Below are 13,427 nucleotides of genomic sequence, written 5' to 3' on the forward strand. Positions count from 1 at the left end.
CTGAGGGGGGATCTAGTGGCCTGTTACAAACTAGTCAGGGGGGACCAGCAGGCATTGCGGGAATCCCTGGTCCCCCGAGCACTGCCAGGAGTGACTAGAAATAAGAGTCACAAGCTGGCAGAGGGTAGATTTAGGCTAGACATCAGGAGGCGCTACTTCACAGTCAGGGCGGCTAGGGTCTAGAACCAACGTCCAAGCAAAGTGGTGCTGGCTCCTACCCTGGAGGTCTTTAAAACAAGGCTTGACAATCACCTTCCTGGGGTCATTTGACCCCAGTACTCTTTCCTGTATTCTGTATTTCCTGAGGGTATAAGAGCCAAATCTTCAACATATAATAATCTTCTCGTCATCTAGCTTTGGTACCATTAAAACTACGAGCCTTTTGTTGTAAAAGTATCCTAATGAATAGAAATGTTATAACAGGAACAGAAGTCTTGTGTTTTCCCTTCATCATGCATCATCCATTTTAATTAGACAAAAGGGTGGTGAGCACTGTGACAAGAGTCTGGAATTAAAATCATTAATTGATGTCAAGCTGACGAGAGACTGCTAACATGAATTTAGTGACAGCAGGAAAGAAATTAACCTTATTACTTTATTTAGTACATTAGATTTATTTAATATTTTTTCCCATGCAAGTTCAGTATAGCTTCATTTGTGATAATGGAAAAGACAAATAATTGTTAAAAACTATGTAAATGTTTATGATTTCCTAGCAACAATGCTCACATAGTAAACACTAATAACAAAATATCGAATCACATGCCAAACCATCACAGCATTTTTTCATATCAGCATCTTAAATACTCTAAATGAGCGTTATGTACTGTAGTCTGTTTTAGTTGGCCATTTGTTTACAAAAGTTAACGCATGAAAAAAATACAAGCAAATAAATATTAGTTTTCTGTAGAGTAGAGAAAAAAATGTTGATGTTGAAAAACAAAATACGTTTTTCCTGATTGGTGATAGTGATGGGAATAACTGGCTCTTGCATCATTCAGATGCTGGACTAATAAGAGGTGGCATTTACTGTTAAGTTTCTATCTTACTTTTGAGAAGAAAGTAAGACAACGGTATCCTACAGATAATTTGTGACCTGAAAGGTCATAATAAAAGAATAGAGCAAGGGTCATCTTGCAATTAAAGGCCATCTGGAACTGTTAAAGCTTGAGATGTAGTAGGTGTTCAAGAGCAGTACACTCTCCTGATGTCTTTCCAGATTTCCCAGGGAGACCATAATATTTTTATTATTTTGGAAAACACCTACATTTTTCCCCCATGCAAAGTATTTTCCTAAAAGAGGTTTATCCTACATTCATTTTAAAAAAAAAAAAAAAAAAAAAAGCTATATATTTTATTACAAACAGCATTTCTGTTTGGACATGTTACATAACTTACAATAGGCAGGTTCAGCCTTTAAGTTTTGTTTTTTATTTGGATTAAATTAATACTGCTTTTACCCCCATTTACAATGACCACTACATTTGTATCTACAATAGACTTTCAATCAAATATTTTCCATAGAAGTATGACCCATAGCAATTTTTTTGACATCTTGGATCACAGTTTGTAAAAAATTAATTAAAATATGCCAGAATTGCATACAAATATGTCATTTCTATGGATCTGAGAGAAGTAGTATGTACGTGAGTGATAAATTAATTTCATCATGAAATCCTCCACTGATAGCATTGTATTATTTTGATAGTCATGCATCTAAATGAATAGGTGTAGTACAATTTATAAAAATGAATCAATGGCAGTACTTTTTTAAAAGAAAACAGAAAAAGTATGGCATAAAAAGACTGATCTTTGGCTAATTCCTTGGGTCCATTCCTGCTACTCTAGACGTCAGTAGGTGCATACATTTTGGGCTTTGTGGCATAAAGGCAGTTTTTAAAATAAAATACTTAGTTTTCTATATTCTGTACCTATTCTATACCTCTTGCAGTGCAGATATTAGTAGATCATTACATTTAAAGGTCTATTTTATCTATTAGCCATAGAAGCATAATAGCTTAATGCACCTACCCATCTCTGTTAGCCACTTAGATTCAGATCAAGATTGCATTAAAAATGTAACAGTAAAAATCTGTAGAGAATTTTTAAGGGAAAATGGCATTATGTCTCCCCAGTTATGCTCAACTATTGCAGAGGCAATAGAATTGTTATACACTTATAATACCAAATACCTGTTTAAAAAACAAGAAGAGCCATTTCAATATATTCAATAATGAAACTGTGTTTATTGCTATTGAATTGAGTCTCAATGAAAACCCATAAAATCCTCTAGGCTGCACAACGGGAGCCTAACACTTTGTAGCTAACAGCACTTAAACACCATGTTTATTCTAATTCTTAAGGACAGTAGCAATTACCTGAATAATCAAAAGGATACCTGATAGCGTATTCACAACATGCAGTGAGAGCCCCATCCCAATGCAGGTGTAACTTTTCATTTGTAAATAGTTACAGGATACGGTTGCTTTAATAGGGTTCAAATTACATGGCTCAGCTAGTGCTGTGCCATGCCATAGCTTTTCTGCTCTGTATTTCAGTGTTCAGATGTGGCATTCTGCCAAGGCATATTTTTTGAATGAATTTTGGTAGATGATAATAGATAGACAAAGCAGCATCTGTGTATATATTTGTGTGCTTGCTTTCTTAGGCTTACGGGATTGTTTTGTATAACCTTTGTCTCACTGGTAGCAGTGGGTTTTTTCCCCTCTATCCTAGAGCCATTTTTTTGCCATTGCAAGTTTAGTTCATTTTCCAGCTTCTGGATTATGCTGCTTTTGATATTCAGTATGCTGATCGCATGGTAGTATAGGCACTCCCAACGTAGTGAGTTAGGTATTTGTACTGGAGTTAGAATCTCATATTTCTGTGGACATGACTCTGAGGAGACTAGTGAGACAGTGTTGTAACTACCTAAGATGCCTGCTACCTGAGATGCCTATGAATAACTGAATCTCTTATACTGTGTATTTGGATGGGGATCTTTAACAACTGAAATACTTGCATATGGTAGCAGCTAGATGGATAACAGAGTTGCTCTAGGACTCAAGAGTCTATCCATAAGTATCACATTCTGCTCCCTAGTATTTGGCAAGGTGAAGATCCCAAATGGAAGAAAAGGCCCAACAAAGCAAGCTTATGGATGATTATGGAAACTAGTTTTTATGATTTAATTGAAGCTTTGAGTAGCATTGCTGGAGTCTTCGAGGTCATACCTCCACTATGGATGAAATTCACATACCAATTTGATGCCACCTCAGTCCTATAAAGGGTTAGATAACCTTTGAAAGTCATGCTACTCTGGATGGAAAGCATCCATGGAAGACATTCTGATGGATGCAAATATCATTTCGTCTGATAAGTTCAGACTATGTTCTACCATGGACAGATCATGGGCAGATTCAGATTTGTACATGAAAGGGACAGGCAATGAAAATGCCATTCCTTCCAGTATGTATACCACCAAGCTTCCTGTGTCCATCTTATTTCTTTGTGATCCTGCATAAATCCTCTGTTTTTCTGCCAGATGACCTCATGCCCAGTTTAAAAGGATCAGCATAGTTGTAAGAATAGTGATTGAGCAAAGGAAACTAGAGGGCCAGCAATGCTACTTATTGAAGGGAAATGATGCAACTACTGGCCCAACTTCTTGGATTGTATTTGCTAAGAAACTTGGATAAAATGCATTAAAAAAATAGTGGAATCCTAAAAACACAGCAAGTTATGCATAGTGCAGACTTGCTGAAAAAGAGGCATTGGGATGTAACTAATATAGTGCAGCCGCTGATCACAACTGGCAATAATTCTTGTTTTTGTGCGCACAGTACCATAAGAATCAGATCTGAGATCTTGGGATAAGTGAAGTTTTTCATTTTCAAAGGAGGGGTACTGATGAAAGGAATTAAATCTACCAGAGATTCCACCTAAGGTCTGGAAGTAAATCATGCTTCATTCGCTTTCTTCCATAAAAGTTTGTCTCACCCTGTTGTGTCTGTTCCTGTTTGCTGGGACTGTACCTTCTCCTGACTCTTTCTTTCTTTAATTCTTCCCCCATCTTTCTCCTCCTTTCATTTATAGCCATCTGTGTCTCGAACATCAGCCTAATGTTATCTTCTCCAGTTATTGTTGCCCAGATGGAGTCCATAACCAACTCCTTTTTAATTTTATTTCCCCCTGTGTTGTAGATCATTAAAAACTTCTGAAACCCTTATGGGCCTTTGTCTGTCCACTCTAGGTGTGGGGGCAGGTGGCTTTCGGAGAGATGGTAGGCACTGCTACATATTCAGGTTGTCTAGCAGGTTGCAACTCTGTGAAAAAGGAAATTAGAAAATGTCACTATATGAATGTAATTTTTTTAACTTTGGCATGCAAGGCACCTTTCTGTACGACCCATTATCTTCAAGCCAAAATACTAAATGTTTAATTTTTTTTTTTTTAATTCAGCTGTGCTAATATTTTGATCTTACTGGTTGGAAAACAGCTGAATGCCAACCAGCCAAACTGATTAAAAACTGATATTTATTTAATTCCATAGTATTTGATAGTGTAAGTGGCAGGCATATAGATAAGGTAAGAAGTCTTTCTTGGTTCCAGATTGCTAGTTCTGCTACCCGTTACCCAGAGTCATCTCATTGAATGTTCAACCAGGGAGGCCAAATGGCTGTGCTTTGGGACTCTTCAGAGTTCTGATAACCGATTAGCTCGATTTTTGATTGAGCAAGCAGACTGTCACATTCTGGTTCAAAGAGAGATTATAATGCCGGTATTTCTGGTTATTTATTTAAAAGAGCAGTTGTAAAAAATAGTCTACTTGAACTCCAGTAAAAGTCAAAGAAAGAAGAGGATAAATGCCCACAAAAAATCTACCTGTTTCTAAGAACTAGCAAAAGAGGCAGTAGAACCTGGAAGACATCATGAAAGGGAAGATATGTGCAACATCAGCTGGTTTTACTCACTGACTGAGCCCATAAAGTATTTTCTACTACGGTATCTGACAAGAATTGGCTACAGGCCAGCTACTGTATGACCTCTTTATTGGAGTGACAGTCAGGCCAAAAATTGGCCTCAGTGCTTACATCCCATCTGACTGCCTTAAATAAGCTGACTTACCGACTTAATAAGTGTGTCATTGGTTTTTCCTGTTTTCAATCCATTACACAGAAGCTGGCCAACTGGATGGTAAAAGTTGGTCCAGTGAACTGGAAGTTAAATATCTTATTATTAAGCTTCTGCCCTTACACAGTGGTGTTCCTATACTTAATAAACATTGCATCAGCTGTCTCACATGTGGAATTATGACATTCCAGTGCTAATTCTGTAAGTTTTGGTGGAAGAGGTAAGGATACTGATTATCTATGGGGCAATCATTAAATCCTGGCAATAGCAAAAGCAATAAATTATATTGTTCAGGTACACTGTAAACTAGAAGCAGCAGCTGCCAAAATAATTCCTGCTCTTACTAGAGGATGATTCTTTCATCACAACAAGAAATGTAATGTGTTCACTATAAACTCAGCTCTCAAACTGCACCCGTGAATAAAGCTATAGATTAGAATTTTCAAGTGCTTAAGTCGGTCATTTAAATAAGTTCCGCAAATGGCTCCTAGGTCACTGAGATGCTTTTAAGTATTTTTTCACTGAACTATACATGCATTAGGAGTTTCCTAATTATTGACTTTGTTTTCTGTTGTTGATTAGTAGAGGCTATATTTAAATCCTTCACCTTACTGTACTGCACCTTCATGGATTGTAGCATTTACCAATGGTCTGCTGTGTCTCTTTGGAAGTAGAATGACTAAGATCTGCTTTTGAGTTCATTTAGCAGATTTAAAATGCTCTGGAACACTTGCCTCGCTCCAAAAAGCAAGGATAGACCTTTGGTCTCTTTTGGACTAAGTGTATATAGTCTATGTTTCTGTATAAGAGAGGGGGGCAGATGTCCAGGTCACAGATCTCTGGGCAATGGTGAATGTGGTATTCCCATTTCAGTTAGTTTTAAACGTAATTGGATATTCTAAGTGACCCTAAGTAAGTCTTGTGAGGTAGCTAGCATATAGGAGGCTGGAGCTCCCAGTAGCCATACATAGTGCCAATTATGGTACATCTATCTATGAGGGTGATCAAGCACTGGAAGAAGTTATAGACAGTACCTAAAGAAGTTCTGGATTATATCCATCCCTGGAAATTTTCAAGAGCAGGTTAAAGAGATGCTTGACTGGAATGGCTTGGTTTACTCAGGATTGAACCCACCTTGAGTAGGGGGCTGGACTATATAGCCTCATGAGGTCCATTCCAGCCTTACTTCCCTATGATGCATAATAGGCAAGGAAATGGCAATGAAGTTAGATTTACCATTTACAATGGCACTGTTACCTTGCACCTCTGCATAATAGAATAACTGTGTACTCAGCTAAACAAACCAGTTACCTACCTTTATAGCTGATGTCTAGCAAAGGCGATGATAGGTTTGCTGAGAGTTATCCAATCGTGTGTTTTTACTGCTTGATCACTGGGTAAATCCTTACTTTTGAGAAACATTGTTTCAGACATATTGGTATACAAACATCATTGGATTTGCTTGTTAGTGGAAAGGTCTTGGTACATTTTGTCATGTTCCGTGGCTAACAGTGTTATCATTTAAGCAGTTATCATTAGTCTTTGAAAGTAATACCCTACAGATATACATAGAGAGAGTTCGTATCTTTCCTCATGCCATGATTTCAGAGTCAAAAAAATACAGAGTGTACCAGTTGACATTTTCAAAGCTGCCTTTATAAACAGAAAGACATTGACATTTCTTAGTTTTTTAATAAATATATATATATATATATTTGTATGTATATGTGTATATGTATCTATATACATGTGTGTATAGATATATAGATATAGATATAGATATAGATAGATATAGATATATATAAATAAAAGTCCAGATTAATTTAAACGGAGCAGAATTAATTTGCCAGTGTTTCCAACGTGCTTTGAAGACGAAAAAGGAATATATAAATGCTTACTATTATTATTATTGTTGTTGTTAAAACCATGAGATTTCTGTAGGGAGGTCCTAACTCCATTTTCAGTTGCATGCATTTTTATTAGTCCATATCATTAGTGGATTAATTGCAGTAGTGTCACCCTGGTATCATCTGGATGTTACATTTAAAAATGTTTGCCATTTGCTTTTCCAGAGGTTGGATTCAAATAGTGGGAATGTTGCTCATCAATAATGGAAATGGATTAAACCAATGCCTGGACAGAAAATACCTAGCACTAACTCCCTCTGTATTGTATACTGAGTTAGTTGTATAAGTGTATGTTTGGAATGTCTCCAAAATGTAATGGGTTTTTAATTGGTTACATACTATATGTATGTATTTATATGAAATGCGTACAGTTTGTTGAGTTGGAGATATCCTGTATGAAGCTGGTTATTTATCCACAAATGCATAGAGTCATTTTGGAGTTGAAAGCAGTGAAAATTTTTGGCATTACAACACAGTGTTTTTTTTCCTTCAGGCCAGTAGCCAGAATTTTTTGAGAGAATGTTTAAGTCTTTGTTCCATATCATATGATCCCTTTAAACCTGAAGAAATGTAAAATATTTAAGTACTGGTATCTAGTGCCCTGAAGAAGTAAAAGCCTAAACAGAATTTAAATGTTAGATTGAAATGGTATTGGTTGTGTGATCAGAAAAATAAGAAAGAAAATCATCGATCAGTAGAAGGGGGACCCTCTCATAACCTTAACCTTTGAATTATCATTTGCCTTTAGCAGTACTTACTGTAAATAGCAATTGAATACTTGGGGTATAATTCACAGAAAAACTGCTTCTGCAATGTGTGGTGTCAAGACTTTAGATTTAATTTTTAATTGTATGTAGTATAAAATGTGATAGCATATGCATTGCTAATTTGATTTTGGGTAACAGACTGGGAAACAGTTCTGGATACGGCATAATAAATGGCTTTCTGCCCTAATTTTTCAGTTTTCCACCATATGAATAGGGTTAAACAGCCAGTGTGGAACCACATACAGGCAGGTACCTTTGTCTTTCATTCACATGAGTTTTTGATGCAGAGTATAGTATTGCATTGCTGGACCAAAGACATTAAAAGGCCAATGAACTGATAAATGTTGGACTTTGCTTAAGGTAAAACTTTCAATGTAAGACTTGAGGTAAAACTTTTCATCAGCGGGGGGCTAGCCATTTGGTATGCATGGGGCCCGAGGACCATACACTTGCATGAAATATGTTTAAAATGTGACAAACTTAAAATCAGCATATTCCCAAACTGAAGTGAATGACCAATCAAATCTGAAGGTCTGTGTGAAGTAAACTGGGTTATTCCTGTGGTTTCTAGACCTTTTGGAATTAAACGTACCTAGCAACTCTGGCAATGGCCACCTTAGAATAACTTTAGCTAGATAGAATAAACTACAGGCAGTTTCATCCGTGTATCAATAAAAGGCAGCCCTGGGATGATCTTGGACATTTAAAAAAAAATTCTTTATTCTTGCTGGAACCTTGTTTACCCAGTGCTTCAAACCAGATACCTGAAATAAACACAAGATTGCCTGATGGAGACTGAAATTGAAAACAGCTGTGTGCATGATGTGCCTACAATATTGCACTAAAGTACCCTAGCAAGCTAGGGAGAAAAGTAACTTGCTATGAAGAAAATATGTTGGCATAAATAAAAGTATTTTCACATTAGTATAATTTTTTTTAAATACAGTTTCAGCCTTGTTTTAATTTTACAGAATTCAAGCTAAAACACGAGAATTTCGAGAGAGACAAGCTCGTGAACGTGACTATGCTGAGATCCAAGAGTTTAACCGGACTTTTAGCTGTGATGCTGATCCAATGTATGCTGGAATTGCTTCTTATGACTCTTCTACAAATAGTGGTACAATGACTTTGAATACCAGACCACAGAGCCCTAGGGAAGGACAGACTGTTGAAGCGTTGTACGCCCAAGTGAAAAAACCACGAAATTCAAAATCTTCACCTATAGACAGGTAGGCACCAGACATAAATCAATACTCTGTTTCAAATTCAGTCTCATAATGTTTTTGCCATGGGTGATGACTGTTCATCCGTTGTAAAGCCAGAGCTGCATTTTATTAATGGCTTTTAAAAAGCCTTCACATAGAAGAATATTGAGTTTGCACGAGTCAAGTCATAATGGAATGAGAGCACAAACTTTTCAAATGAGTCTAACATATTTTATCTCATTCTTAAAATGTTTTTGGATCCAAGGTTAGTATCAATTTAAATTAAAATCAAACTTGTAGCAGTCACTGGTTGTGGCCCTTGCTAATACGCTTGGAGGCCAGCAACAGTTGTGAATTCTGTTTAAAGCAATTAGAGCTGTGCAAAACTCTTGTAATGAAACTAAGGCTTACCTGGATTACTGTTTTCAGTAAAAATCTAAACCTCTGACCTGCTTGTGAATCTTTTGAGAAAGCATGGCTGAGAAGTGAACTCCAAAATGGGATTTTCCTGGATTCCCTTTTTATAGGTTAGATAGAATGATTTCATAGACATTAGGGCTAGAAGGGACCTTGGAAGATCTTAGAGTCCAGCCCCCTGCCCCAGGGGCAGGAAGCCAGCAGGGGTCATAGGATTCCAGCAAGATAAACATCCAAATGAAGGCATTCAAAGTAGGTGCTTGAACCACCCCCAGTGGCAGTCTATTCCAGACCTTAGGGGCTTCGACAGTAAAGAAGTTCTTCCTTATGTCCACCCTGAAACGGTCATAGAGGAGTTTGTGACCATTCGATCTTGTCATCCCTTGGGGCACTCTGGTGAACAGATATTCCCCCAGATCCTGGTGAACACCCCTTATAAATTCATAGGCGGCCATCAGATCACCCCTGAGCCTGTGCTTTTCCAAGCTGAAGAGTCCCATAGCCTGGAAAAGTGCATGGATTTATAGTATTTTTATCTTAATCTTTTTATGTAAAATGTGTCAGGTTTTTTCATGGTTTACTCTTAAAATAGGGAAAACTCTTTTATTTTGGTCCAGCATTCACAGCAAACGCTAAAATGTAAACCACAAACTAGGACTGATGTAACTTGGCATGGGAGTCCATGGGAGTTGAAATTGGAAAGGTTCACACAGCTTTGGCTGCTGTATAACTAAGAATCACAACTCTGTTGGCTTATAATTCTGATTTGATATCTGCATTTTCTAAATTTTGCCAAATATACTTTTATATTCCAAATATAAAAAAAAATTGGTAACTGAATCGAGACTACTTTTATATGCAAGGGTTACATTTTAGCTCATAGGTGAAGTGCAACTGTTTCTTTTTTTCCCCCTTTCCCTTCAGAAGATAAACACTGCATGTACCTCAGTGAAACCATTCCTCCTGGTTATGGTGTTTGAAATACGTAACCTATGTCGGAATAAGTCTCTATGAACTTGCATATTTAATTGTAAAATCATCAGACATTGGTGCTGGTAATGATGTAGCACTTGACCTCAAGGGAATGTACCTATCACCTATAATATAGCTGAGCTCCCAGAATTATTTTTAATTGAGCAATGGAAACTGTTACAAATAGCCCTCAGGTGGGAAACATTTTAAAGAAGAGGCTTTGAGCATGGAAGAAATCTGTATTTTGTTACAGAAAATATGCCATCAGATACTGCAGGTGCACTTTGTTTGCCAAACATTTTTGCAAACATTCAGTAAAGCATGGATGCCTTTTCCTTTTCTGAGCATTCTGTTTTTCTAAGTTGTTTAGAAAATATGCTTTATGTAAGGCCGTATTTTGTTCATAAAATAAACACTTTTAGATGAAATGTTTTGATTTCAGGAACAAAATGCTTTTAAGTAGATTATTCCACTCTTAGTATTAGAAGTTTTATATAATGTTCCTTTTATTTATCCTTGTATCGATCAACTTGTATACTTGGTACCAGAAATCACGTCACTTTCAATGACCTTGAAAATCAAGATAGTCTGGTAGGATTGTATGGTTGCCATACTGAGAGGCTTATAACTGTTTTTGTTAGAACAAAGGTAGTGTTTCATGCCTGAGCTGAATGGCATCAATGTCATATCAACAAAAAGATTTTTCTTTGATGGAAACCTGGCATGGAGAAATGCAAGACCTTCCTGACCTAGCTAACTGTGTGATTGCTGATAAAAGAGCAAGGGGAGAAAAAGCAAAAGCAAAATTGTGTCTGGAGTACTGATGGACTGTGATAATCAAGAGGGCAGAGCTGAAGAGCCAACATTGTACTTTTTGCACCTTGTACAGTGCTGCTAGTTACAAATTCCAGAAAGTACAATAGGATCATGCTGTGAAAAAAGGGAGAGATCCAATATACGTATCAAACTGGAATAAAGTTTAGAAAAAGCAATCCAAGAGCTGGAGCTGGTAGAACAACAGCCACATGGGCAGAGTGCTTTGGGAAGCAGGGGCATGAAGCAGTGGAAATGAACTCTAGACAAATTAAACAATTCAAATGAAAATGGATATTTAGATATTATCCATGGCTACTGACAGACATGAAAAAAAAACTAAACAAAAACAGCACTTTATTTTCAGCTTGGTGCACCCTAGACCAAGCACAGCGAATGCCCAGAAGAGGCATCACATTAGTTTGACCTGACTTGCCCAACGTCTGTATAGATTGGGCACTTCAGCAGGGCTTTTTGACTCAGCTATTAGATAAAAACACCAAAAAGCCCTGCTGAATCTTTTGACCTGTATAGGTGCTGGGGACACGTGTTGAATGAATGAATTTCCTATTTCAGTAAAGCACTGGTTATTTTGTTTGTTTACTTTGTTTTTCATGTCTGTTAACGGCCATGTGACTAAAGGTCCCAAGGAACCCTTATAAGTCCTTCTGACATACTACTTGTATGTATCTTAGCTATAACATAGCTTTTTACTCTGTCTTCCCAAATAGCTTCTTAGTAGAGTCTCTAAGGCTAGGGACAGACATTACACATTAAACTCATTTAAGTGATCAGCAACTGATTTAAACCTGTAACAACAGATGTTCAGTGCACGTAAACCAGTTTGAAAATGGCTGAAACCAGTTTGAGATAAACCTGGTTGAATGTAGTATCAGACTTAACTGATTTGGCTCAAACCAGTTTATGCAATGCCTGTCCCAGAGCCCTTGCTCATATAAGATAAACCAGACTCCCCTCAGAATCCCGGCATGCTGTCTGGCCTGGGCGCTGTGCTCCACAGTAGAGCTGATCCCTCTCTTCTGCTCCCTGGCTGGAGCTCCAGCAGAGACTGCAGGCTTCCCCCTGCCCTACCTCTCTGCTCACAGCCGAAGCAGGGATCCCTGCTCCCTCCCTCCCCTCTCCCATAGCACAGACCCTAGCCCAGGGGGCAGGCAGTTATTTTGGGCAGAAGGCCACTTACTGAATTTTGGTAAGCCATCGAGGGCCACATGATGGGCAGCCACGGGCAGATAAGTATTAATTTTCTAAGTTTTTTAGGGGCCTGGCAGGCCAGATGGAATGTCCTAGTGGGCCACATCCGGCCCATGGACTATAGACATGTGGTATGCTAGCTAATGCCGAGAGGTGTCTGTGTATGTGTCTCCAATTTCACTGGGACAGACGGACAGAACAGTGACAGCTTAGGGCTTTTTCAACAGGTCAGCTGGTAAGCTGTTTAAGAAGAGTTTGAAGTAACGGAGAGAGGCTCTTGATTTGCTGATGTAGGGATAAACACTGCTTCCTGCTGGCTTGCTTGCCTGTCAGTTTGCTGCTGACAGTATAAACAAGCAGAGAGAGGGAGGCTGAAAAGCTCTGTATCAACAGACACACTCCTGCCTCGCACACTCCTGCCTCGCTTTAGAGTGCTAGCATGGGGATGGCAACACTTCTGCCTCTTAAGCGGCTAGTGGGGAAATCCTGGGATGGTGCAGGCAGACCTCCCTAATCAGAACATCCTGTTGGGGCCTGGCCATGCCCCCTTGTAGCTTGTGGAAGGGCAGCGAGGGCCGCTCTAGTGCCCCCAGGCGTCTAGCCTGAGCCACTGCAGGCATGTGCCTGAATTTCCTCAGTACAGAGAGAATGTCTGTTGGGTTTCGAACCAGTTCAGCCTAGCCAGGTTAGACTAACCTGCGAAGATTGAATCCAGTCCGGCTCAGGCTTTTTGAATGTCTGTCTCTAGCCTAGATAACATTTTCATGAAGATGAACTTGCTGCTGTGCAGCTCTAGATCAAATCTAAATGGAGCAAGTTGCCTGTCGGTGTTGGACTCTGTCAGCGTTCAGTCGGCTTTCGCTGCTTTCCAAGCCCTACGTAACTTTGCTCTTTCTCCTCATCTGTTGCCATTTTTTTTATTTATCTCCCTGACATATTTCAAACAATAATGCCACCCTTATCTGCTTTTTTGTCATTACATGACACTAATATCTTTTCCT

General features: G+C 38.4%; 1 protein-coding gene across 1 annotated transcript in view; it reads left to right on the top strand.

The window, feature by feature from the left end:
• Positions 1-13,427, top strand: part of PARD3 (par-3 family cell polarity regulator) — a 737,069-nt gene that overhangs the window by 582,837 nt on the left and 140,805 nt on the right. Inside the window, exon 23 of the mRNA XM_019528913.1 lies at positions 8,779-9,036. Within this exon, the coding sequence (XP_019384458.1) occupies positions 8,779-9,036 (258 nt within the window). The remainder of the gene's footprint in view (positions 1-8,778; positions 9,037-13,427) is intronic.

Source organism: Crocodylus porosus, unplaced genomic scaffold (genome assembly GCF_001723895.1).
Source record: "Crocodylus porosus isolate Cpor-Errol unplaced genomic scaffold, CroPor_comp1, whole genome shotgun sequence".
Lineage (NCBI taxonomy): Eukaryota > Metazoa > Chordata > Crocodylia > Crocodylidae > Crocodylus > Crocodylus porosus.